At 42.4% G+C, this 24,486-nt stretch overlaps 2 protein-coding genes and 1 long non-coding RNA gene across 32 annotated transcripts in view; 1 reads left to right on the forward strand and 2 right to left on the reverse strand.

Moving 5' to 3' along the window:
* The window catches only part of LOC119009050 (NACHT, LRR and PYD domains-containing protein 14-like), a 33,190-nt gene extending 20,413 nt beyond the window's left edge, over positions 1-12,777 (reverse strand). For 19 of the 30 annotated variants that reach the window (XM_037079988.1, XM_037079977.1, XM_037079997.1 and 16 more), the window contains exons 1-8: positions 10,336-10,471; positions 8,110-8,262; positions 7,800-7,913; positions 7,490-7,603; positions 6,950-7,063; positions 4,884-5,003; positions 2,902-3,119; positions 3-1,821 (exon numbers count right to left, since the gene is read on the reverse strand). In XM_037079988.1, coding sequence (XP_036935883.1) covers positions 3-1,821; positions 2,902-3,119; positions 4,884-5,003; positions 6,950-7,063; positions 7,490-7,603; positions 7,800-7,913; positions 8,110-8,243 — 2,633 coding nt within the window. In that variant the 5' untranslated portion in view covers positions 8,244-8,262; positions 10,336-10,471. Of the gene's footprint in view, positions 1-2; positions 1,822-2,901; positions 3,120-4,883; positions 5,004-6,949; positions 7,064-7,489; positions 7,604-7,799; positions 7,914-8,109; positions 8,263-10,335; positions 10,472-12,683 lie in introns of those variants that run through there. The other 11 variants (XM_037079968.1, XM_037079970.1, XM_037079969.1 and 8 more) reach the window with 11 other exon arrangements.
* Positions 9,635-13,131, forward strand: LOC119009114. Its single transcript, XR_005071632.1, has 3 exons — positions 9,635-9,801; positions 9,878-10,052; positions 12,964-13,131. It is a non-coding gene; the product is annotated as an uncharacterized LOC119009114 (long non-coding RNA).
* A 141-nt stretch (positions 13,132-13,272) lies between these two features.
* On the reverse strand, positions 13,273-24,234 carry chrnd (cholinergic receptor, nicotinic, delta (muscle)). The gene is made up of 12 exons (XM_037080086.1): positions 24,177-24,234; positions 21,992-22,137; positions 21,183-21,227; positions 20,981-21,090; positions 20,448-20,603; positions 17,162-17,271; positions 16,368-16,568; positions 15,883-15,994; positions 15,130-15,244; positions 14,708-14,918; positions 14,495-14,613; positions 13,273-13,850 (listed from the first exon to the last, which is right to left on the reverse strand). The coding sequence occupies exons 1-12, from the start codon at positions 24,232-24,234 to the stop codon at positions 13,668-13,670; spliced, it is 1,566 nt and encodes a 521-aa protein (XP_036935981.1). The 3' UTR covers positions 13,273-13,667.
* Positions 24,235-24,486: the final 252 nt, after the last annotated feature.

Here is a 24,486-nt window from a genome sequence, read left to right on the forward strand (position 1 = left end):
ACACAGCCTTCCTGCAGTTCCTCACAGCTGGAATCAGTCTCAGTCGTCCCTCCTGTGATGTTCTGTACTTCTTCAGGTCCAACTCATCCAGAACCTCCTCTGACATCTGCAGCATGTAGGCCAGAGCTGAGCAGTGGATCAGAGAGAGTTTCTGCTTTGTTTTTTTTCCTGACTTCAAGAACTTTTGGACCTCCTGATGAACTGAGTGGTCGTTCATTTCCATCAGACAGTGGAAGATGTTGATGCTTCTGTCAGGAGAGATATTAGTCTTTCTTCTCTTCTTCATGTTGCTGATGGCTCTCTGGATGATTTCTGGACTGTTGTCTGTCCGACCCAGCAGGCGTCCTAAGAGTCTCTGGTTGGCCTCCAGAGAGAGGCCATGAAGGAAGCGAACAAACAGGTCCAGGTGGCCATTTTTACTTTCAAGGGATTTCGTCATTACTCTGTTCAGGAAGTCATTCAGTGTTGAATCAACAGGTTTTTTTCCCAGAAAAGCCTCCAGGACCTTTGTGTTCCTGTTGGTGTAACAGTGGAACATGTAGACTGCAGCCAGAAACTCCTGAACACTCAGATGAACAAAGCAGTAGACTGTTTTCTGGAAGATCACACTCTCTCTTCTGAAGATCTCTGTACAAACTCCTGAGTACAGCGAGGCCTCTGTGACATTAAGACCACAGCCCTCCAGGTCTTCTTGGTAGAACATGATGTTTCCTGTCTCCAGATGTTTAAACGCCAGCCTCCCCAGCTTCAGAAGAACTTTCCTGTCAGCCTTCGTCAGCTCCTGTGGACGCGTCTCACGTCCCTCATCGTACTTCTGCTTCTTCCTCTTTGTCTGAACCAGCAGGAAGTGTGAGTACATGTCAGTCAGGGTCTTGGGCAGCTCTCCTCTCTGGTCTGTAGTCAACATGTGGCCCAGAACTGTAGCAGTGATCCAGCAGAAGACTGGGATCAGACACATGATGTGGAGGCTCCTGGAGGTCTTGATGTGTGAGATGATTCTGCTGGACAGATCTTCATCACTGAACCTCCTCCTGAAGTACTCCTCCTTCTGGACGTCAGTGAAGCCTCGTACTTCTGTTACCCTGTCGACACATGAAGGAGGGATCTGATTGGCCGCTGCAGGTCGGGAAGTGATCCAGACGAGAGCCGAGGGAAGCAGCTTCCCCTGGATGAGGTTTGTCAGCAGCACGCTGACTGATGACTCCTGTGTGACATCAGACACGACCTCATGGTTGTTGAAATCCAGTGAAAGTCTGCTTTCATCCAGGCCGTCAAAGATGAAGAGAAGTTTACAGACAGCGAGCTTCTCTGCTGTCACCTTCTGTAATGTTGGATGGAAAACATGGAGCAGCCTGAGAAGACTGTACTGCTCATCTCTGATCAGGTTCAGCTCCCTGAACGACAGCAGAACCAGCAGACTGACATCTTGGTTTTCGGAGCCCTCTGCCCAGTCCAGAGTGAACTTCTGCACCGAGAAGGTTTTTCCAACTCCAGCGACGCCGTTGGTCAGAACCACTCTGATGCGTCTCTGTTGGTCAGCTGAGGCTTTAAAGATGTCGCAGCACCTGATTGGAGTGTCATGGAGGGTCTCCATCTTGGAAGCTGTCTCTAGCTGTCTCACCTCATGTTGGGTATTAACCTCTTCACTCTGTCCCTCTGTGATGTAGAGCTCAGTGTAGATCCTGTTGAGGAGGGTTCCACTCCCTGTTTCATCACTTCCTGTTTCATCACTTCCTGTTTCAGTTCCTTCAGTCACACGTTCACATCTCCTCCTCAGACTGATCTTATGTTCATCCAACACCTCCTGCAGACCAATGTTCACTAAGAAAAAGGAGAAAAGTGTGAGACAAAACAAAACACAATGACAATCTGCACATTATTTTCATATAAAAAGACTAAGATAAGAACATATAAAGCAGTAAAGTTGCTGCTGTATGTGCACTGGCCTCCTACAGGAGGGCTGTAACAGCAGAGCATCCCTTTTATTACTTGTCAAATAAACTTGATAGCTTTTAGAAATGGTGCTCAACCACTGAGATGGAGGCATTGGCACTAATGGCTCCAGGACTTGTTGAGGTTTCTGTCAGCTTGGCTGCTGCTCCTGTGGTTGTTTTTACACATTACAATCATCTTGTTTTCCTGCACTGAACGTGGAGTTTTAGATCTGTTCTTGTTGTTTCTTCGGTTTGTTTTCTTGGTGCAGTATTCCAGTTTTTAGGGTCCTATGGCTCGTTGTGGGTTGTTCTGGTGTCTCTTCGCCTTTGTAGATTTTGTTGGGCCCATCGACCCTCTGTCATTTGTTGCTGATGTTGATTTATGATCACATTTATAATGTTCATACTGCAACTACTTGACTGTTTTGGTTATTTTAGACTTATTCTGAAAAGAGCCTCTCTGGTGTTGGTAACACACGTGTACTGTAAGTTATCAAACCCAAGTTCTCCCAGACTTCAGCACCTTCTACTAGCAACCAGTGGCTGCTGGAATCTGATTCAAGTCACTGGTACTTGCCTATCCTGTTGCAAATGGCTCAGACTCATCCTACATTCAAGTCATGGTCAAACCTGCCTGTCTTGTGTGCTTCTGTGCTTTTCTACTGCCAGTCAGCTCCTACTCCCTCACTACGAGAGGATCCAGCTACAGCTCAACAGAATCATGGCTGTTAGCTGTTCTGGCTCCATACTGAGCTCCAGACTGAGATCAGGAGAGCAGGAACTGTGCACTTCTTCAGCCTGAACACTTACTAGAAGTCATTCAGGTTATTTGATGAAGCTGACGCTTGATTCTTGTGATTTTGGGGTTTGTGTCCACGTGGTTGAATGCACTGACTGTAAGTCTTTAAATGAACAGAACGACATGTAGCAGGTGACATTTTTACTTGGTAGAGATGTAGAGTCTTACATTGTGCACTGCTGCTCTGACCGGCTGGTCTTGTTCTGGATCTTTTTCCACACTGGGGACAGGAGGAGTCCCCTGATGAAGCAGACTGGTCCCAGTATGAGGTGATGCACTGTCTGCAGAACCAGTGTCCACATCTGGTAGAGACTGGATCCTTCAGGACGTCCTGACACAAAGCACAGCTGCAGAGCTGCTCCTCCACAGAAACATGACTCCTCTTCCTGTCAAGACATTTTTTTAAATTACTAATAAGATTTGTTGAGTGTTGATACAAGGTACAAAACTGATGATACTTAATACTTAATGAAATAAGATCCATTTCAGTTTGAAACATGATCTGCACTAATAGTTCTGCATTATATTTATAAAATCTTGGCTTTCTGTTTTTTCATTCTCAGTGTATCATGTTTAATCAAGTCAGTTTACAATTTCTTGTTGTGTGTCTGAGGGACCAGGTTCAATACTGAACTCTAGAGGATGATCTTTGGACCAGTCACTCCTCAAAGGCCAGTGGTCCTCAATAGGTGGCCCCCGGGCCGCATTCAGCCCACCGGCCTCCTATTCGTGGCCCCTGAACTCTTATTCCTTCACCATGTGTTTAGGTTTGGCCAGCACTTGTATACCAGGACTTGTCTCCATGCCAATGATACACAGACAACATGTTACTGGGTCACTCACTGTGAGTGCAATTTTTAATATTCACTTTTTTGGAGCAGTTCGGATTTTGCCGGCTGTAGGAGCCTAGATTGCACGAAAATGGCCTATTTCAAGATCAGTGCTAAAAGAAAAGTGGACAGTGAAAATCAGCAATTTGAAGAAGAATGGACTAAACAAAAAAAGTGCATTCATTCTCCCTCCAACCAGCACAAGACCCATGTGCTTAATATTCCAGGAGAGAGACTATGGCTGTGATGAAGATTTTCAGTTTGAAGCAGCATTATGAGATGAAGCGTAGGAATTTTGTCGGGACATTTCCTCAAAGTTCAAAGGTAAGAATAACAAAAATAAATGCACTGAAATCGTCCCATCAAGCTGCAAGCAGGATTCTTGTCACATCTATGACACAACAACAAAAAGCAACACAGTGCTCACTTACAGACTTAGAAACTTTGTTTTATCCAACTACTTTAATTTGTCAAAATGGAAATGAAATTTTGTTTTAGTTTGGATATTTTGTTAAATATATATTAGATATATGGACCTTTGAGTCACTGAAAAAAAGTCTGTGTGGCCCTTTGAGATTAGTATTTGAGTACCCCGGTCATAGACAGACAGCTGGACACTGGAGACTCTGCTCTCTGTCTGTTGCAAACTCCAATATGTTTAAATTGGGGCTGTTAATCGATTAAAATAGTTCAATCGTGACATATTTATGTGTTGTTAATGTACCTCAAAGGGACATCTTTAAAGTTTTTAACACTCAAGTGGACACATTTATACAAATATGTTTATTATTATTGCAACATCCAAAATAATGACTAACACTGTGCAGAATAACCTCAGAGGTGCTGCACACTCAAAACATATGCTGAAAGTATAACATGACAAACTCAACAACCAACAACTGATGGTCCCACTGACCTGAATGTAACATTCCTTGGTAATACTAACACAATGATGTGTCCAACTTTACACTGCTAAAGGTCAACTAAACAGTGTTAACCCACCTGCAGGCTGTAGCCACACATTTAACATCACTGGTGGTTAATATCACATGGATCTTTGATAAATTCTCTGAAGACAAAGTCATTCAGGAAGCTCGAAATACACAAACTGCTGCTGCTGTTGATAATTAGGAGGTTTAAAAGTTTGTTTCAGTTCTCTTAGTTTAGTTTACATCGTTTAGGTGACTGACAGCTGCCAGATACTCAGAGGAAGATTGAGACTGATTTATTTTTGTGTCAGAAAATGTAATAGACATTTTAATAGATTAACTGAAAATAAACATAAGCAGAAGCAGCTGAAAATGAGTCAATTCCTCTTACTGTGTGTCTGAGGGTCCAGGTCCATTACTGAACTTGGGAGGTCTGTCTTTGGACCAGTCACTCCTCATAGACAGACAGCTGGATACTGGAGACGCTGCTCTCTGTCTGTAGAACTGAACTCTGCAACAACATGTTTTTATTAATATCACATGAATCCTTGATAAATTCTCTGAAGACAGACAACTAGGGGGCCAACAAACAAAATGTTGGCAATTAAATATGATATATGATATATTTTACTGTATTCAGGTATTTCAAGCCAAAACATGATGTTACCTGATCCTCACCAGGTTAGTCAGAAATTCAAAGAAGAATGGACTAAACAAAAAAAGTGCATTCATTCTCCCTCCAACCAGCACAAGACCCATGTGCTTAATATTCCAGGAGAGAGACTATGGCTGTGATGAAGATTTTCAGTTTGAAGCAGCATTATGAGATGAAGCGTAGGAATTTTGTCGGGACATTTCCTCAAAGTTCAAAGGTAAGAACAAAAATAAATGCACTGAAATCGTCCCATCAAGCTGCAAGCAGGATTCTTGTCACATCTATGACACAACAACAAAAAGCAACACAGTGCTCACTTAGAGACTTACTAACTTTTATCCAACTACTTTAATTTGTCAAAATGGAAATGAAATTTTATTTTAGTTTGGATATTTTGTTAAATATATATTAGATATATGGACCTTTGAGTCACTGAAAAAAGTCTGTGTGGCCCTTTGAGATTAGTATTTGAGTACCCCGGTCATAGACAGACAGCTGGACACTGGAGATTCTGCTCTCTGTCTGTTGCAAACTCCAATATGTGTAAATTGGGGCTGTTAATCGATTAAAATAGTTCAATCGTGACATATTTATGTGTTGTTAATGTACCTCAAAGGGACATCTTTAAAGTTTTTAACACTCAAGTGGACAAATCTATACAAATATATGTTTATTATTATTGCAAAATCCAAAATAATGACTAACACTGTGCAGAATAACCTCAGAGGTGCTGCACACTCAAAACATATGCTGAAAGTATAACATGACAAACTCAACAACCAACAACTGATGGTCCCACTGACCTGAATGTAACATTCCTTAGTAATACTAACACAATGATGTGTCCAACTTTACACTGCTAAAGGTCAACTAAACAGTGTTAACCCACCTGCAGGCTGTAGCCACACATTTAACATCAGTGGTGAGAGTTTGTGTCATGTACAGTTGTTCAGGTGTCTCTATTACAAAATGAACAGTGTGGTCTGCCTGTGGCGAGGAGGAGGAGAAGGAGGAGGAGGAGGAGGAGGAGGGGGAGGAGGCGGGGGAGGGGGAGGAGGAGGAGGAGGATGAGGAGGAGGAGGAGGAGGAGGAGGAGGAGGAGGAGGAGGAGGAGGAGGAGGAGGAGGAGGAGGAGGAGGAGGGGGAGGAGGAGGAGGAGGAGGAGGAGGAGGAGGAGGAAGGCTCTCTGCATCAGCTGAGTGCCAGCAAGTGTCCGCTGAGACTGGACGTACTCCAGTAGTAACTCAGTTCACATCCACAGTTCATGTAAATAACTGTGATCTTGTGGAGAGAATCACCTGGCAGGACTTTAAAGCTGAACTTGCCTTTCAAAAGACTCTTTTCTTTATCCATTTCTGCTCAAGGGGCTTTGTTTCTGCTCACCATCCACAACGTTACTGCTGCATCACTTCCTGATTTCCCAAATTACGAGACGGGCCGAGGGTCATGTGCACGATAATCACGGTTCAAAACACTTAACTGTGTTAAGAGGAATTTACACTGACTCGTTATTATCGCAATTACATGTTTTTAATTAATATCACATGAATCTTTGATAAATTCTCTGAAGACAAAGTCATTCAGGAAGCTCTAAATACACAAACTGCTGCTGCTGTTGATAATCAGGAGGTTTAAAAGTTTGTTTCAGTTCTCTTCACAGGAAGACGACACAGATGACTTCTTTCTGTCACCAGTTTTACTCAGTAAATACATTTTAGTAGAACGTTTTAATAGATTAACACAAAATTATTGTAGACAGAAGCAGCTGAAAATGAGTCATATATTAGTAGCAGTTCTCTTACTGTGTGTCTGAGCGTCCATTACTGAAGAATAAAGGAAGATCTTTGGACCAGTCACTCCTCATAGACAGACAGCTGGATACTGGAGACGCTGCTCTCTGTCTGTAGAACTGAACTCTGCAACAACATGTTTTTATTAATATCTCATGAATCCTTGATAAATTCTCTGATGACAGACAACTAGGGGGCCAACAAACAAAATGTTAGCAATTAAATATGATATGTGATATATTTTACTGTATTCAGGTATTTCAAGCTAAAACATGATGTTACCTGATCCTCACCAGGTTAGTTTTGTGCCCTAACTTAACCAGAACATAAAAACAGCGTTGTGAAGTGGAAACTTGGAGATTGGACCTAAAGAAACTTAAAGTTGCCTCATCAACAATCAAAGTTTTAACATGCCAACATTCATCCCGGTCACTGGATTGAGGAAGCTTGAAGTGCATTTTAGTAGAAATGTTAATACATAAATACAAAATCAACATCTGTAAAAGTAACTGAACATGAGTCACATGAATAAGTTAGTATCAGTTCTCTTACTGTGTGTCTGAGCGTCCATTACTGAAGAATAAAGGAAGATCTTTGGACTGGTCACTCCTCATAGACAGACAGCTGGATACTGCAGATTCTGCTCTCTGTCTGTAGAACTGAACTCTGCAACAACATGTTTTTATTAATATCACATGAATCTTTGATAAATTCTCTGAATACAAAGTCATTCAGGAAGCTCTAAATACATTTATATACATTAGTAAATACATTTTAGTAGAACGTTTTAATACATTAACACAAAATTATTGTAGACAAAAGCAGCTGAAAATTTGTCATATATTAGTAGCAGTTCTCTTACTGTGTGTCTGAGGGTCCATTACTGAAGAATAAAGGAGGATCTTTGGACTGGTCACTCCTCATACACAGACAGCTGGATACTGGAGACGCTGCTCTCTGTCTGTAGAACTGAACTCTGCAACAACATGTTTTTATTAATATCACATGAATCTTTGATAAATTCTCTGAATACAAAGTCATTCAGGAAGCTCTAAATACATTTATATACATTAGTAAATACATTTTAGTAGAACGTTTTAATACATTAACACAAAATTATTGTAGACAAAAGCAGCTGAAAATTTGTCATATATTAGTAGCAGTTCTCTTACTGTGTGTCTGAGCGTCCATTACTGAAGAATAAAGGAAGATCTTTGGACCGGTCACTCCTCATAGACAGACAGCTGGATACTGCAGATTCTGCTCTGTCCTCCTCTTCCTCCACACAAAGGCTCCTGGAGGCCATCTTCTGGACTTCAGTCAGTCTGAGAGGTAAAACAGTTGCACTGACTGTGAGCTCAAAACACAAGAATGAGGAAAAGAGTTTGTTCAAGAGTGGAGTGTGGCTGATGAACGATGCCATCGTCCATCACCGATGGCTGACAGTCATGGACTACTAATCCCTGACCATCATAACACTGTGATTCAAACGGTTTCCCCACCAGAGAGCACAATTAAGAGGCGTGTCCCCTCAGAGTTGGTGTTGTTTGTGGGGAGAGGATGAGAACAGAAGTATGTTTCTGCTCAGTGCACTAACATCACGTCTCCATGTCCCGTTTATTGTTTTCTTATTAAACCAGCTCAGTTAGACAAACCCAAGACGCTTTTAAACCTGGAACAGGGATGTATGTTGGTGGAGACAGGACACAGTTTCATCGTCTTTTTAAAGGAACAATGCAGTGTTTGCACATGCGCTTTACAGCAGTAAGATCAATTGCGTTATTTGACAATAGGCGAGTTCAAGATCATGCAGTGCTGCCTAAATCGTGATGCATGCTGGTTAAAATGTGTCCATGATGACCTGGATGGTTTCTGCGCCGCATCTGATGTCACATGACCTTAAGTTATTGCAGGAGCAAGGCGGCTGCAGAGCAGTTGCTCTCCAGGTGCTGCGTGATCCTAGACCCACATTCATGACGTCAGGACTTTGCCCTAATTGGCTCTCATCTACGATGACTTATATGAGGTGTGTTTCGATGAATTTCCATATCAATAAGCGCTGCTTTTCTACTCAATATCACGTACTTTCAGATAATTAGCAGCCGTGTGGCCGCACCTATGAGATAGTCAACATGAATGAACCTACAAAATCCTCCATGTAACACAACAACCCTGAAAGATGTCGTCAATAAACTGCTCAGTTTTGTCACGCCTCTGTTAACTGCTGTGTCCAGTGTTATCTGTACGATCAAATGTATGTCATTCATTGTGAATAATGTTGCCATAAGAAAATGCATCATCTTATGTGTCCTTATGCATATTGGTTAAATGTAGTCAGCAAATTCCCCTCAGCTGTGATATAATCATGCACCTAAGCACAATTGTCATCATAATAATGAACAATTGTTGTAATTGTATTGTATTGTAAGACTTACTATAATGTACCAGATAGACACAGTTAAAATGTATTTAATGGTGGAAAACAGAACATGAGCATTTACAGTAAGACAACATTAAGGCTATTCACCTACTCTTGATATGCCACCGTGTGACTGTTTGAAGTGAAGTAATTACAATATATATGTATATATGTATATATATGTATATATGTATATATATGTATATATGTATATATATGTATATATATATATAAAATCAGATGAATACATCCTGTGAAAAAGACAGGCTTGACAGCGGTCTTGATCCCCAGTTGTCTGCATGCAACACTGCAGCAGTTTCACTGCTCTGTTCCCACAACACACAAGTTTTGATGGACTACTACGGTATTTTGAACATCTCAGACTGAATAATTTCCGAAAGAGATTAATATGAGAAAAAGGCCAGCAAAGTTCACATAACATCAGGTAAGAAAACTGATCACAATCCTTGTTGATTTTCCTCAAACATTAATGGAATTTCAACTTCCTCCATTCTTCCCAGACAAAGACGGCAAACACCGCGAGCTCAGCCAAGTCTCGTCACGTCTACAGGAAGAGAGAACACTGACTACACTGACTTGTATCAGTTCACGGGGCGCAGCTGCCACATCCAAGATGGCGGCGACGTCGACATTTCACAGTAATGTGCCAACCCGCTCAGTGAAGCGTCTATATGTGTATGTATGTTTATATGTCTATGTTCAAAGTAAGTACTTCCTTAAAACAACGACATTGTGACGGTATGTCTATGGTAGACATCGTCATATACCAGCTCAGCAGACATAAACCCTGCTGAAGAGTAAACACGAGAGAACAGGAAGTGCGTCACAACCTGTCTCTGGATCAAATCCATCAAACTGTTGACTTTATTCCGACGTGTCTTTCCTCTACAGTCCTCAGGGAGAGAACGACTTCGAGACTTTGACAGTAAAATAATAAAAATGTGGGATTAACACTCACTCTGACACAGCGTTCAGTCTCCTGCTCCATCTGCTGTCGACTCAAAATGGAGTCTGAGCTCAGTTTAGTTTCACTTTGAGAGTTCCCTTCCTGTTCTCATGTTTCTGGATCACACAGTCACTGTGTCTCCTCCCCTCACCATTTACAGGAAACCATGTGTTGATCTCTGCTGTGTGTGTGTGTGTGTGTGTGTGCAGGACTGAAACTGACAAAATAGAAATGAAATAAATAAATAAAATAAATGATTATTTAAAATAGACGCAGGCATTATATATGTAAAAAGTGCCATAGTGAATACTTGTGCTTCAGTTTGCCTCTGTATTTATTCACCTTTGTATTAATTCATATTTTTATTTAGTTTCTACAGAAACCCTGAACAGTTATGTGTCTAACATATTATTTCCTCTGGTTTCCTGTGATAACAAGTTGAGTTGTATTTATTTTCTCAACATAAGGAGTTATTTATGTCAGCATCACCAGATAATCAGATAATTCTCTCCAGGTCATGAGAAAACAAGATAAATTATTATCATAATCACAAGAAAATAAAAGGTTGTTGCTTCTTATTCCTGAAGGCTTAACGTTTATTTGTTCAGCAGTGGCCTGCCAGCATGAATACACGTCATTTTTACAAGTGTAGCGACTGATTTAAACTGAAAATGAGAAACTAAAGCTTATCAATTATAAATGGAAACAAATCAAAAGAGTTCACTTTGTCAGCTTTGTTTCTGTAATTGCATAATGCCAAATAAACTTCATAATGAAGCAGAATTGCATAAGAAAAAATTAAGAGTAGGGCTGCAATAACAGTTATTTTGGTTGTCGACTAATCTGTCGCTTATTTTTTTGATCAGTCCCGATGATGTTGGCAGCATCTGTTCTGACCTAAGTTTTACCTCATATTCTCAGAGCAAATTAAAACCCCATGAAACATGTATTTGAAAACATAATATTTTGAAACACAACTGCATTTTTAAATTGACACTTTAATTATTAAACATTATTTGTTTAATTTATATTATTACTGTTTTGTACAGATTTTGTATCCTACACATGAATTATTACTGATATAGATGCTGTCAGACAGAAACCTCCTATTTTCAAATTTGACTTTTTCATAATCGATTTTACTGGCCTTCAGGTCTGAACACATTATCAACCGATGTATTCAAACAGTTCCTCTCCAGCAGGCCTCTTGTCTGATGATACATGGGTTCACAACAACCACACTTGTTGTTGTCATTCTAGATCTGCTGGATTTTTAATAACTATGAATTTTAATCAGTCATTTTTTTGGTTGCACACTAATGGATGAATATGTCTAAAAAATGCAAAGCCTGGCTGTAGTGCTGCCATGAAATGACAGCTGTGTTTGACAAAGTCTGCACGTCACATGTTTTGCAGTTTTATTTTCAAAATGTTCCCAAACTTTGGACATTTGTGGTCTCTGTTTCCTTCTCTCCTCAACATGTTCCACCATCAGTCATATTCTTCTGCTGCTTCTGCTTGTTCTTCTACTGTGGTGAGCATTCTAGTAGCTGTGCTAAAGCTATTTGCTCAGGCTAAATTTTTTTTTTTTTTAATTATAATAATAATAACAATAATAAATATGACGTGTCAACACAAACATTTCACGTCGACTAATCGTCACAGGGAAACTATTTAGAAATAAATACAAGTAAATAATAACAATGAAGGGAAACGCTGCCTTCAGTTAATAACATCGTCACATACAAACTCAGCAGACATAAGTTGGCCCTGCTCAAGAGTAACACAACACAGAGAGAACAGGAAGTGCGTCACACCTGAGTTCATCAACAGCTTCCTCAATCGTCTCATTTCAGTTTTAGTACAATTTAAAGTTTCCAAACTTTACAGACAAACAGCTGACACCCTGCTCGTATGTACGTGTCAGAGTCAGCGTTTATTTTAAACTAAAGAAGTCAAATAAAAGGAGAAAAGTGATTATTATGTCACATCTTTACTTTGATACTTGCTTCATGAACACAATAACTTGATAACTTCCTATAACTTGCAGCAGTCTGTTCTCATTCTGCAAAACCTTCTGAAGAAGATTTCTGCAAATGAAAAACAGGAAACAATCTTTTCTTTTTTATGATAATCAAAGTTCAAAGTATGGTAGACATCATCATATACCAGCTCAGCAGACATAAACCCTGCTTAAGAGTAAACACGAGAGAACAGGAAGTGCGTCACAACCTGTCTCTGGATCAAATCCATCAAACTGTTGACTTTATTCTGACGTGTCTTTCCTCTACAGTCCTCAGGGAGAGAACGACTTCGAGACTTTGACAGTAAAATAATAAAAATGTTGGATTAACACTCACTCTGACACAGCGTTCAGTCTCCTGCTCCATCTGCTGTCGACTCAAAATAGAGTCTGAGCTCAGTTTAGTTTCACTTCCCTGTTCTGAATCTCTCAAGAATCAGGTGACAGGAAACCGTGTGTGTGTGGAGGACTGAAACTGACAAGATCAAAAATAATTAAATATATAAATAATTATCTAAAATAGACATAGACATTATATATGTAAAAAGTGACATAACTGTCTACTTGTGCTTCAGTCTGCCTCTGTATTTATTCACCTTTTTAATGTCTTTATTTAGTTTCCTACAGAAGCCCTGAACAGGAACCCTAAAGGACGACAGAGAGATGTGAGTCGACCACAAAGACGCACAAAGCGACTGCAAAGAGACACAAAACAACCACAAAGAGATGCAGAGATTTGTGTTAGAGGCCCTGGAAAGTTCAAATTAGCAGCGTCCATCTTGTCTCCTGTCAGATAAATATAGAATAATATGTTGGACACACGACCGCATGGAGCTGTTTTCCAGTTTTTGCTTCTTGTATTGTGAACATTTTAAACATTTAGAGTTTGAACTAGAGTTAGTTTTTTACAGAATACAATACTCTGGTTCATGTTTACGTCTTTAATTTCTCCCCAAATCCAGTGAGATCAAGAGAATAAATCTCTATTCAAACCACACAAGTTCATTTAAAACAGTTACAGACTGGTTCAGTTATTCACTTCTAATTTAAGAAAACACTCAAAGAGAGAAGTACGGAAGACAAACACAGCCACTGTAAAAAAATACAATCACTTTCTCTCTTCTGAATTCTGACTTTAACACCAGAATTCTTGTTTCATTTTCCTCAAAAACAAAACAAAAAAAAAACAGAAAACATTTTGCGTTTCCGGAGTCTTTTTCTTTTTCACAGTGTCCCTAATCAGCTTCCGCAGCACAAACCAAATGAAGCAACACCAAACGTCTGGATCTGAACACTACGGAGTGACGTGACTGCTGTGTGGTCACAGCAGGCGGGGGTTCTCCTCTCTGTAGTCATGCGGGTCTCCTTTGAAGGGCAGGTGAGGAGGGTGGTTACAGATTCCCATCAGGAAGATGATGATGGTGCCGATGGTCATCACCGGGGTAACCAGGAAGAGACAGAGTCGGTCCACCGTACGAGCGATCCCACTCCAGTTATCTTTCTCCTGCGACCACAGACGCCAGTTACCAGTGATGGAATGTAACTAAGTACATTTACTCAAGATCAGTACTTAAGTAAAGTAGAAGTACCTTTAAACTTCCATTCCACCTTATTTTGTCAGTTTTTCAGACTACATGTTGCATCAGAGCCAAAGTTACAGAGTGAAGACATTTTGTTTATCTGGTGATCAGTTTTCTAAATCTGATCTAAACTGTTGTTCTCTTCTGTGTTTATGACTCAAGAACCAGAATAAAAGTCAGTTTCACACATGAGCACAGATTTTATTTTTTTTATCAGGGATTATTTTTTTTTCAACGCTTGGAACTGAGTAAAAGATATTTTACTTTTTTTAAATTTCATTTTTCTGTCTCAAAATGTTTTTTTTGTTTGGTTTTTTTTTTGCATTTTTTGGGATCTTGTGGTAAAAAATCCATAATGTTTTTTCTATCTGTCAAAATATGTAAAAATAATTAGTTTCCTTTTGTCACAAATTATGTTTTTTAAGTTTTTCACATGTTGAATCAAGTGAAAAAAACATTTTTCTCAGGAGAAATTTTATTTTTTTCCCACTCAGAAAATAAATAATGATTTTTTTTTCTTGGTCACTTTTTTCCTCTCAGGTAAAATCCTGTCTGGTCTCCATCTCACCTCATTGTAGTCGTTCTTGTTCCTCATGTGTTTGATGATGTAGTTCGCTCCGTCCACAGCCGGCTTGATCTCTGCGTACAGCTGATCCGTCACACCTCCATCGTCCTGCGGCTTCACAGCTCCATGAAAACAGACACACAGAGCGGCTCAGCTTCGTCTTCTGCCGTCAGGGTTCAGACTGATCAGCAGAAATGACTCGCTGTGGTTTCTTACTGGCTGCGTGTGTGGTCCTCGTCGTCAGTCCGTGTCTCTCCGACTGCCTCTCGAACATCAGCTCGCTGCGGGACTTGACGCTGTAGTACTCCTCCGCTGACGCGATGTAGCCCACCGAGCTGGATCTCCGTGGCAACGCTCCATCCCAGTATGGCTCCGCCTCCGCAGGGCGGGACATGCGCAGGATACGGGGCAACCGCTCGAGGAAGAACTGGAGACAGAGGACACAAATAACCGCATGTTTAAGGTCATAACACACACTGTAAATGTGTGTGTGTGTGTGTGTTTGTATTCCTGTTCTTGTAGGGACCAACCCTTGAAATCCCATCTTCCTTGTGAGGACATTTTCACTTGTGAGGTCATTTCACCTGGTACTCAAGAAGAGAAGTGCTAGGGGGTGTGTGTGTGCGTGTGTGTGGTACCTTCTTGGTCCACTCAGACATGACGTGTGTGCTCGGTGTCCTGAAGTGCAGGTTGAGGACGACCACACAGTTTAACACCACCACCGTCACCAACACCATGATGAACATCAAATACCTGAATCACACACACAGATATGTCAGAGATGAGGCTGGAAATATTTTTTTGTGTGTTTCTTTGTTCTTTATTTGATCTGAAGAAGAAATTCAAACTCAGAATTGTATTATTTTCAATATTAAAGAGGTAATAATACAAATACAAATATTGTTTCCATTTATTCATTATCTTGTCCATTTTTTATTATTATTATTATTTACTTTTATTTGTTTATTTTATGTTTGTTTGCATTCCAAGTTGTAAATTCTGTAACTCCCCAAAATCACCTGCAACAGTTACCTCCCCCAAAAAATAATGTTTCCTTATTAAAGTTTAGTTTCCATGATTTTCTATTTTATTGTGGTTTAATTTAATTTTTTTGTTTGTCACTTTTTTGTTTTGTTATTTTGTCCATACATATTGGATTTTATGAAATAAATCTTATCTTTTGTCCAATTTTCTCAGAATTATCTCTTAATTATTAGTTTTTATTTGCTGTTTTTCAGAATTCTGATTTATACAAGATTTTCACAGACTTAGTAAGAATTTTTGGACAAAGAATTTGGAGAATAAATGATTGACCTGTAGAAATTCCAAATAAAACATGTATGTGTGTGTGTGTGTGTGTGTGTGTGTGTGTGTGTGTGTGTGTTACCTACTTGACGATAAGAGGAACAGACATTGACGTCTCTGGCAGCCTCTGAGAGATCAGCAGCAGGAAGACAGACTGAGCCAGCAGCACCGAGATGGACAAGGTCATCTTCTCACCGCCTGCACAACACACACACACACACACACACACACACACACACACACACACACACACACACACACACACGCACACACACGCACACACACACAGATACTTTCAACGAGGTACTGCTGTGTTTTAATATTTGTGAGTGTGAAACCACGGGATGTTTTTTAACAAGATGAGGGACCGACAGGTGTGAGCTGGAGGTATGATGGAAACTTCCCGACGACAAGAAAAACCTGAACTCATCACAAACTTGTGAGTGAGTTGAGTTGTTGACGATGATTGAAACTAAAACCATCTACATGATCCGGTCCCACTGGAGAGGAGTGAGAAAACAGCTACTCTGTGATTTGTTCGGAGTGTGTTACGCAGTAAATGTGCACTGACTGTCAGCAGGCAGGTAGTAGACGAGCGAGGCGAGGAAGGAGATGAGCACACAGGGGATGATGATGTTGACGATGTAGAAGAGAGGTTTGCGTTTGATGACCAGGTAGAAGGTGATGTCCTGGTGCTTGTTGCTCTCCATGGGAATGTGCTTGTAGGTGTTTCTCTTGGCCGGCCGGTGGATGATCTCCCACTCGCCGTTCTCTGTCGAGGAAAACAACACCGAGGGCAAGAAGTGGACAACGAGCATTAGATAATAGAAAAAACTACTGTTAATAACTTTTAAAAGTCAATATCTATACAGTTGTCTGCATCACATTGATCACATTACATGCTTACAGCGATACCTGCAGATATTACATCAGTTTTTGTGGCATCAACATCATTTTTTTAATGACACCTGCAGACATTTCCAGCTGTATTTGTGGTGTCAAAACTGGTCGTCTGTTTTTACAGTGCATTGGGTGCATTTCTATCCATTTAGCAGCATCAAACCCAGTTATTATTTTCACAGGAGGTCATGGGGACCAAAGGTAGTTGAAGCCAAACCATGATGTTATTCAAATTGTAGCTGCAACATAAAGAAGCATTCGGTTTGAAGTTATCTGTGGTTCTGCAGAAGCACACTGAGTTAAAATTTAATCTGGAGGTTGAGTTTTGTTTGTAATATTCATTAAAAATATCATCCAACAAGCTGTAGATGGTTGAAGAATATCTTTCTGAGCCTCCATGGTTTTTCAGTACTGGCTGTATTATTGATGATTTAGAAACTGAAGCCTGAACAGGAGGACGATCACCTGTAAAGCTGGCGGGGTCGATGATGATCCACTCCACAGTCCATTTTTTGACCTCATCTTCTTCTTCTTTCAGCAGCATCCTGATCTCTTTGGCATTGTAGGTCAGAGAGCTGCAAAGCAACATGGGAAATGAAGTTTTAAACAGAAGAAAACGCGATGCATTTCCAGGAAAATGTCTCGACAAAAGGACACGTTTAAATAAAAAGCTTGGACACTCAGTATAGCTCATACATCCACAGAGGCCCATCAGTCCCCGAGTTTGGTGTTAATTAATTTCTGGCAGTTATGTGACATCAAAATTCAGGAAATGTTGGAGAATTCCGAAAAAGTAAGGTAACAAATTACTTTCTGCAGGAGTAAATAACTCCTCCTTGAACCGGCACCTTATCGTGGTGGTGGGATTTGAGCACCTGAATGATCCTAGGAGCTATATCGTCTGGGGCTTAATGCCCCTGGTAGGGTCTCCCAAGGCAAACAGTTCCTAGGTGACAGGTCAGACTAAGATAGGTTCAAAAGCCCTTAATGACACACAGAATATTGAGGACGCTTACGTTGCCTGGATTGGCGTCACCGGGGCCCCACCCTGGAGCCAGGCCTGGGGTTGGGGCTCGCAGGCGAGGGCCTGGTGGCCGGGTTTTTGCCCACGGGACCCGGCCGGGCACAGTCCGAAGGAGCGACGTGGGCCCACCCTCCAGTGAGTCGGTGCCGTGTGATTTGGGTGGCGGTCGTGGGCGGGGGCCTCGGCGACCCAATCCCCGGATGGTGATTCTAGCCATGGGGACGTGGAATGTCACCTCACTGGGGACAAAAGAGCCTGAGCTGGTGTGGGAGGTTATGCGGTACTGGCTAGAGATAGTTGGGCTCATCTCCACGCACAGTCTGGGCTCTAGAACCAAACTCCTTGAGAGAGGCTGGACTCAGTGGGATTGAGGAGATCCTCGAAGTATTCACCGCCCGACGATATAGTGTTGGTGGAGGCCTGCTTCCCCCTCCTGAGGCGCCGGATGGTTTGCCAGAATTTCCTCGAGGCTGACCGGTAGATCTCCTCCATGGCCTCCCCAATCTTTTCCCAGACCACTTCCGCGACCACCCATGCCGCAGCACGCTTGGCCTGCCAGTACCAGTCAGCTGCCTCAGGAGTCCCCCAAGCCAGCCATGCTCGACAGGACTCCTTCTTCAGCTTGACAGCATCCCTTACTACCAGTGTCCACCACCGGGTTCGGAGATTGCCACCACGACAGGCACCGGAGACCTTACAGCCACAGCTCCGAACAGCCGCGTCAACAATGGAAATGGAGAACATGGTCCATTCGGACTCAATGTCCCCAGCCTCCCTTGGGATCTGGTCAAAGCTCTCCCGGAGGTGGGAGTTGAAAGCCTCCCTGACAGAGGGTTCCGCCAGACGTTCCCAGCAGACCCTCACAATACGTTTGGGTCTGCCGAGTCTGTCCAGCTTCCTCCCCTGCCAACGGATCCGACTCACCACCAGGTGGTGATCAGTTGACAGCTCAGCCCCTCTCTTCACCCGAGTGTCCAAGACATACGGCTGGAGGTCAGATGACACGACCACAAAGTCGATCATTGACCTCCGGCCTAGGGTGTCCTGGTGCCACGTGCACTGATGGACACCCTTATGCTTGAACATGGTGTTTGTTATGGACAAACTGTGACTAGCACAGAAGTCCAGTAACAAAACACCACTCGGGTTCAGAGCGGGGAGACCGTTCCTCCCAATCACACCCCTCCAGGTAACATTGTCGCTGCCTACATGAGCGTTGAAGTCCCCCAGTAGAACAACGGATTCCCTGGTTGGAGCACTCTCCAGTACCCCTCCCAGGGGTACTGCCGGGTACTGCTGTTTGGCCCGTAAGCCGAAACAACAGTGAGAGATTTATCCCTGGCCCGAAGGCACAGGTAAACAACCCTCTTGTTCACCAGCTCCAAACTCCAACACACAGCGGCTGAGCTGGGGAGCTATATGCAAGCCCACACCAGCTTGCCGCCTCTCACCGCGGGCAACTCCAGAGTGGAAGAGAGTCCAGCCTCTCTCAAGGAGTTGGGTTCCAGAGCCCAGGCTGTACATGGAGGTGAGCCTGACTATCTCTAGCCAGTACCGCTCAACCTCCCGCAACTAACCGGGGTATTGGTTCGTCGGGGACCCCGCCCACGACCACCACCCAAATCACATAACACCGGCCCCTTCTGAACCCTCCTGCGGGTGGTGAACCTACTGGAGGGCGGGCCCACATTGCTTTTTCACCACCAGGCCCCCCCCCTCAAGCCCCAACCCCAGGCTTGGCACCAGGGTGGGGCCCCGGTAACGCCATTCCAGGCGACGTGAATGTCCTTGTTTTTATACTCGTCATCGGGGGCATTGAAACCGCTCTTTGTCTGACCCGTCACCTAGGACCTGTTTGTCTTGGGAGACCCTACCAGGGGCATTAAGCCCCAGACAACATAGCTCCTAGGATTATTCGGGTACTCAAACCCCTCCACCACGATAAGGTGGCAGTTCAGTGGAGCGCAAAAGCCATAAGAAGCCGTAAACAGACAGAGAGGGAGGCTGGAATGTGGAGAAAAGGCGTGTTAGTGTCTCGTATCTGCAGAGAGTTTCTGATTTTCTCTCTTTGTTGCTGCTCGGGACGCTTTACCAACCCAACATGTGTCTGTTTGACGTCCTGGGAATGAGACTCAACAATCAACTGTCTTTGTGGTGCGTTCAGGAACAGCTGGGACAAAAATCCTACTGATTCTACCTTTGACTTTAATAGTCTTTGAATTCTATTATGATGTGAGCTTCAGTTAGCTTTGACCACAAATGTCCTTCAGAGGGAGACTTTTTACTCTGATACTCTGAGTCCATGTCAGAGCCTGAACTCTGTTACTGTACTGGAGGAAACAGGTTGAATCAGGACTTCTACTTTTACACAAGTATCTGAAGTTTTACTGGAGTCTGTTTTTACACAAGTTTCTGAACTTCTGTAGGAGGAGAGAATGTGTGGACTGATAACTGCTCTGTTCTTATGCCCATCCTGAGCATCATTAAACTCACCCTGATAAAAAAAAAAACGTAATGAAAGTAAAAATAATAGCTAAACTCAAACTAAATATCTAACAAAAACAAATAAACTCCCTCTGCTAACTGACTTTAACTCAACAACAATTAGAAATGGAATCAAAACTGATGAAAAACACAAATCAATGATGTTTCCTAAACTGCACATTAACGTTTACATGAAGCTGCACACCAGATAAAACACGACGCTGTCTAGTTCAAGCTCCTTACGTGAACTTGAGTGTGCAGTTCTGCCAGTCGAAGGGGAAGTACTGGACGCTGATGGAGCAGGAGGAGCGGAAGATGGCGGGAGGTAACCAGTAGCAGAGACCGTTGGAGTACACCAGTACGTTACTGTAGTAGGCCACCTGGAACTGGGCGTCGTTACTGATGGAGAGAGAAGGCAGAAATACAGACAGGCTGTTACAGAGGAGACGTTGTTCTTAAAGTTCTTGGGAACAATGAAAACTTGGTTTGTTTTGTCTGATAATAGAAGTTCTGTGAAAACTGCACAGTGGGTTTTATTGTTTCTTGCAGTCAGGAGCGACCACAAGCACCTGAACGCACCACCGGCGCTCAGCGTTTCCAACCAGAGACAACGTGAAACACAGATTACAAGAAAGGCTTGAGCCTCTGCGAGTTCATGTTCCTGCGTTCAGTCGAAGCACATCAGTCACACGGAGTGAAGTTAAACTGTGACAGCAGGCTGGGCTCTTTTTCTGTCTCCACTCGTGTGAAGTAAAAAGAATCAGACTGAAACTCACTTGTTTTCCAGCACGATCTCCGGCAGCCACACCAAGTTTGACGGCAGGCGAAGCGTGTCGATGCCGTCAAACTCTGTCTCGTTCCAGGTGAGCCGGTAGTCCATCCACGTCTATCAACACACACACAAACATAATCATTGAAAATACAGAAACCGCTGCCTTCGATGTAAAGTGAAATAATAAGCAACCTTCATTTACTTACGTGATCTATCCATACGTTTGTCAGCAGCGTCTCGTCTACTTCTTTCTACAAATGAAGGAGAAAAAAACAGATGAGAGGACGATCTCTTCATCTTCACCTCTTTTCTGAGATTTTTATCCATCCATCCATCTTCTTCCGCTTCTTCCGTTTATCCAGGGCCGGATCACAGCAGCTGTCAGACAGCTGCTGTGATCCGTGAGGGAAGTCTCCCTCACCCCGGACACTTCCTCCAGCTCTTCCGGGATTGCCGTAGATTGACCGGTAAATTGAGAGCTTAGATATTCGGCTCAGCTCTCTCTTCACCACGACAGACCAATACAACGACCGCATTACTGCGGCCACTGCACCGATCCACCTGTCAATCTCACACTCCGTCCTTCCCTCACTCGTGAACAAGACCCCAAGATACTTGAACTCCTCAACCTGAGTCAGTAACTCTCCCCCAACTTATGAAATTTTGAGTTTTTCAAAACTCAGGCCTTCACTCGATGGAGAGCGTCCCAAAGTCTGTCCGCCCCCCCGTTTGCTACGTGTTCCCTCTCACCACCGGGACTTGAGACGCTTCAAAACTGGCCGCCTTTCTACAAAACCTGCTGACTTATTACTACAACAGTCTGTTTTATTCTGGCTTTTCACAGCACGGAGATCAGGGTTTCTAGATCAGGCTGGGCTTCTTACAGCTGTTTTTTGCTTTGGACTTTGAGACCGTAGTGAAGACGAGAGGGAAAACTTTCACTTTAAGATGTCAAATAAATGTAATAGATTACTCAAGTAAAAGGCACACACACACACACACACACACACTGTACCAGAGAGATGAGGTTGGACAGTGTGAGTGCGAGGTAAACATCGACGGCGTCCTGCTGCCTCTCGACAGGACGCAGCTCTTTGTTGTATCCTTTCTCTTTCAGCAGGTGGTTGATCAGACGCTCCTCCTCGTTCCTGCCCCAGCACCCTGACAAACACACACACACACACACACACACACACACACACACACACACACACACACACACACATTTTAAACACTTGAACACACTTGCACATTAAAGTCAACACACATACACACACATTAGCTTGTGCACAAACTGGCCACATGTGAGCAGGCAGACGATTCCTTGGTGAATGCAATCGAAGTCACATTCGTTGGCTGACTGTTATCAATAACACCTCCAGACGACGTCCTGTTTTGATATATTTGCTCTATTTGTATAGAGAGTCGAGGTCACAGCACCTCCTTGTCTGGTGGTGAATGAAGAGACAGATAAAGTATTGATCCTGTTTGAAGTGTGATGTTTGTCAGTTCGTCATCAAGCTAATGAATCATCAGACTGTGAAGATACGTCACTATAAAGACGACACAGTGTCTTTAGTGACGTCGTCTCCTGACTTAAACGTTGTAGAGCTGCTGCTGTACATCAGCAGCTCACAGAACTGAACCAGAACCAGCTCTCCTCTCACAGAACCGCAGTTGTTTTTTGTGACTTTCACGACCTTTTCTGAGCCCAGTCGGCTCCATGTTGGTGTTGGAGACGTGTGTTAAATAATAGAGTTGCCGCATGATACAGAAATAAGACAAATATGAAATGGAGACTAAATAATAAGAAATAAGATTATGTATAAAATAAGTGAGCTGTAAATAAAGTTCCCGTACATGTACACACACACACACACACACACACACAAACAGGGTGTGTGTGTGTGTGTGTGTGTGTGTGTGTGTGTGTGTGTGTGTGTGTGTGTGTGTGAATACTTTCGTGCTGCTCATATTTCGGGATCATGGCAGCTGCTCTGTGTTTCTACACTGACAGTAACTGACAGACATTCCTCCTCTGATCACTTCCAGTTTAACACACGGCCATGTTTGTTTTTATTCATCACTCATTTTGACTTTTTTTTTTCCAAAATCAAAGTCCACTCTGAGTCGCCCACCGATCAGTAACAAGCGCTCGCTGTGAAGTTTAATTCTTTAAGAACTCAACCTTCAGTTCAGTTTCTTCAGATCGATCATGTCGATGATCGTTTGGTCAATAAAGCGTCACAAAGTTCATGTCAGATGCTCCTGAAGCTGACACGATTTATAAAAGTCTGAGAAAAGCCCTGAATGTGAACATTTGAGACACTGACACCAGAGAGACTTTGGACATCTGTGGTTAAAAAAAAAGACTTAAAACAAATCACTGATCAGAAGTCTCTGATTGATTAATTCTTCCAGCTGTAGATGAAATGGCATCTTTTCTCACTGTGAGGAAGAGAAAACTTTAGTAAACTACCTGTAAAGATTCATTTTTATTGCTGTTAACTGAATTTTTTTCATGTAAGTAAACTATAAATAAACAGAAAATGTCTAATCTAATTTTATTTCTAATTAAAATTACAGGAGAGAATAAAAGGAAGTTATCTTATTATATTGTCAACGTTTCTTTGTCTGTGTGTTGTTTAACAAACTTCTTTTGTTTTATTGCTTCATTTGTTCTAATAAATTGACCCGTTTTCATTTGTTTGTTCTTATCAGTCACATATTTTTTTACCTGTTTTATTTGTTTTCACTGATAAATCTTAACACGAGACTTTAATGATCCCTCAAAACAAATGAAATGTTTGCTGGAAGTTTTCACACACTTTTATTTAATTTATTCAGATTTTGTGGACCATTGACAAGCTGTATTTCCTGTTTTAAATGATCTTACAGTCTGGTTAATGAGCTGCCAGTGTGTTTTCTGTTATTTCACTGATTTATTAAACATATTTGAGTTTTTATACTAAAGCTACACCATTAAATAACGGAGACGTCCTGTCTGTATACTGCAGAAACACATCAAATGTCCCGTTTTATTACTACAGCATGAAATAAGAAACATCTCCTGTCCTGTGGAAGTCTGAGTAACAAGCTGTGAGAAGTTGACACCAAATTACACTAAAACAGTCGGTGTGGGCACTAGCAGCTCCAACATCTGGATAAAAGAAAGACAGAAGTTAATTTTAAAAACTCACCGGTTGAGAGCAGAGTGAGCAGGAACACGGCGCTCAGAGCTGCTCGCTGAGGCTCCATGTCTGACGGCTGCTGGAGAGAAACACGGCGTCCTTTCACCCACCGACCTTCTGCCAGCAGCCGAGTGAGTGACGGGCAGCAGCTGCAGAAACACACCGGACAGAAAATAGAAAACACAGAGAGAGAGAGAAGCCAGCTGCCGTCACCTCAGATCTGTACAGGAAACACAGGGAGGAGAGACACACGAGGTCAGATACAGAAATAACATGACAACAAACATCTAAACATTCAGATTTACAGAGTTTGTTTCAG

The sequence above is a fragment of the Acanthopagrus latus genome, chromosome 19 (genome assembly GCF_904848185.1).
Source record: "Acanthopagrus latus isolate v.2019 chromosome 19, fAcaLat1.1, whole genome shotgun sequence".
NCBI lineage: Eukaryota > Metazoa > Chordata > Actinopteri > Spariformes > Sparidae > Acanthopagrus > Acanthopagrus latus.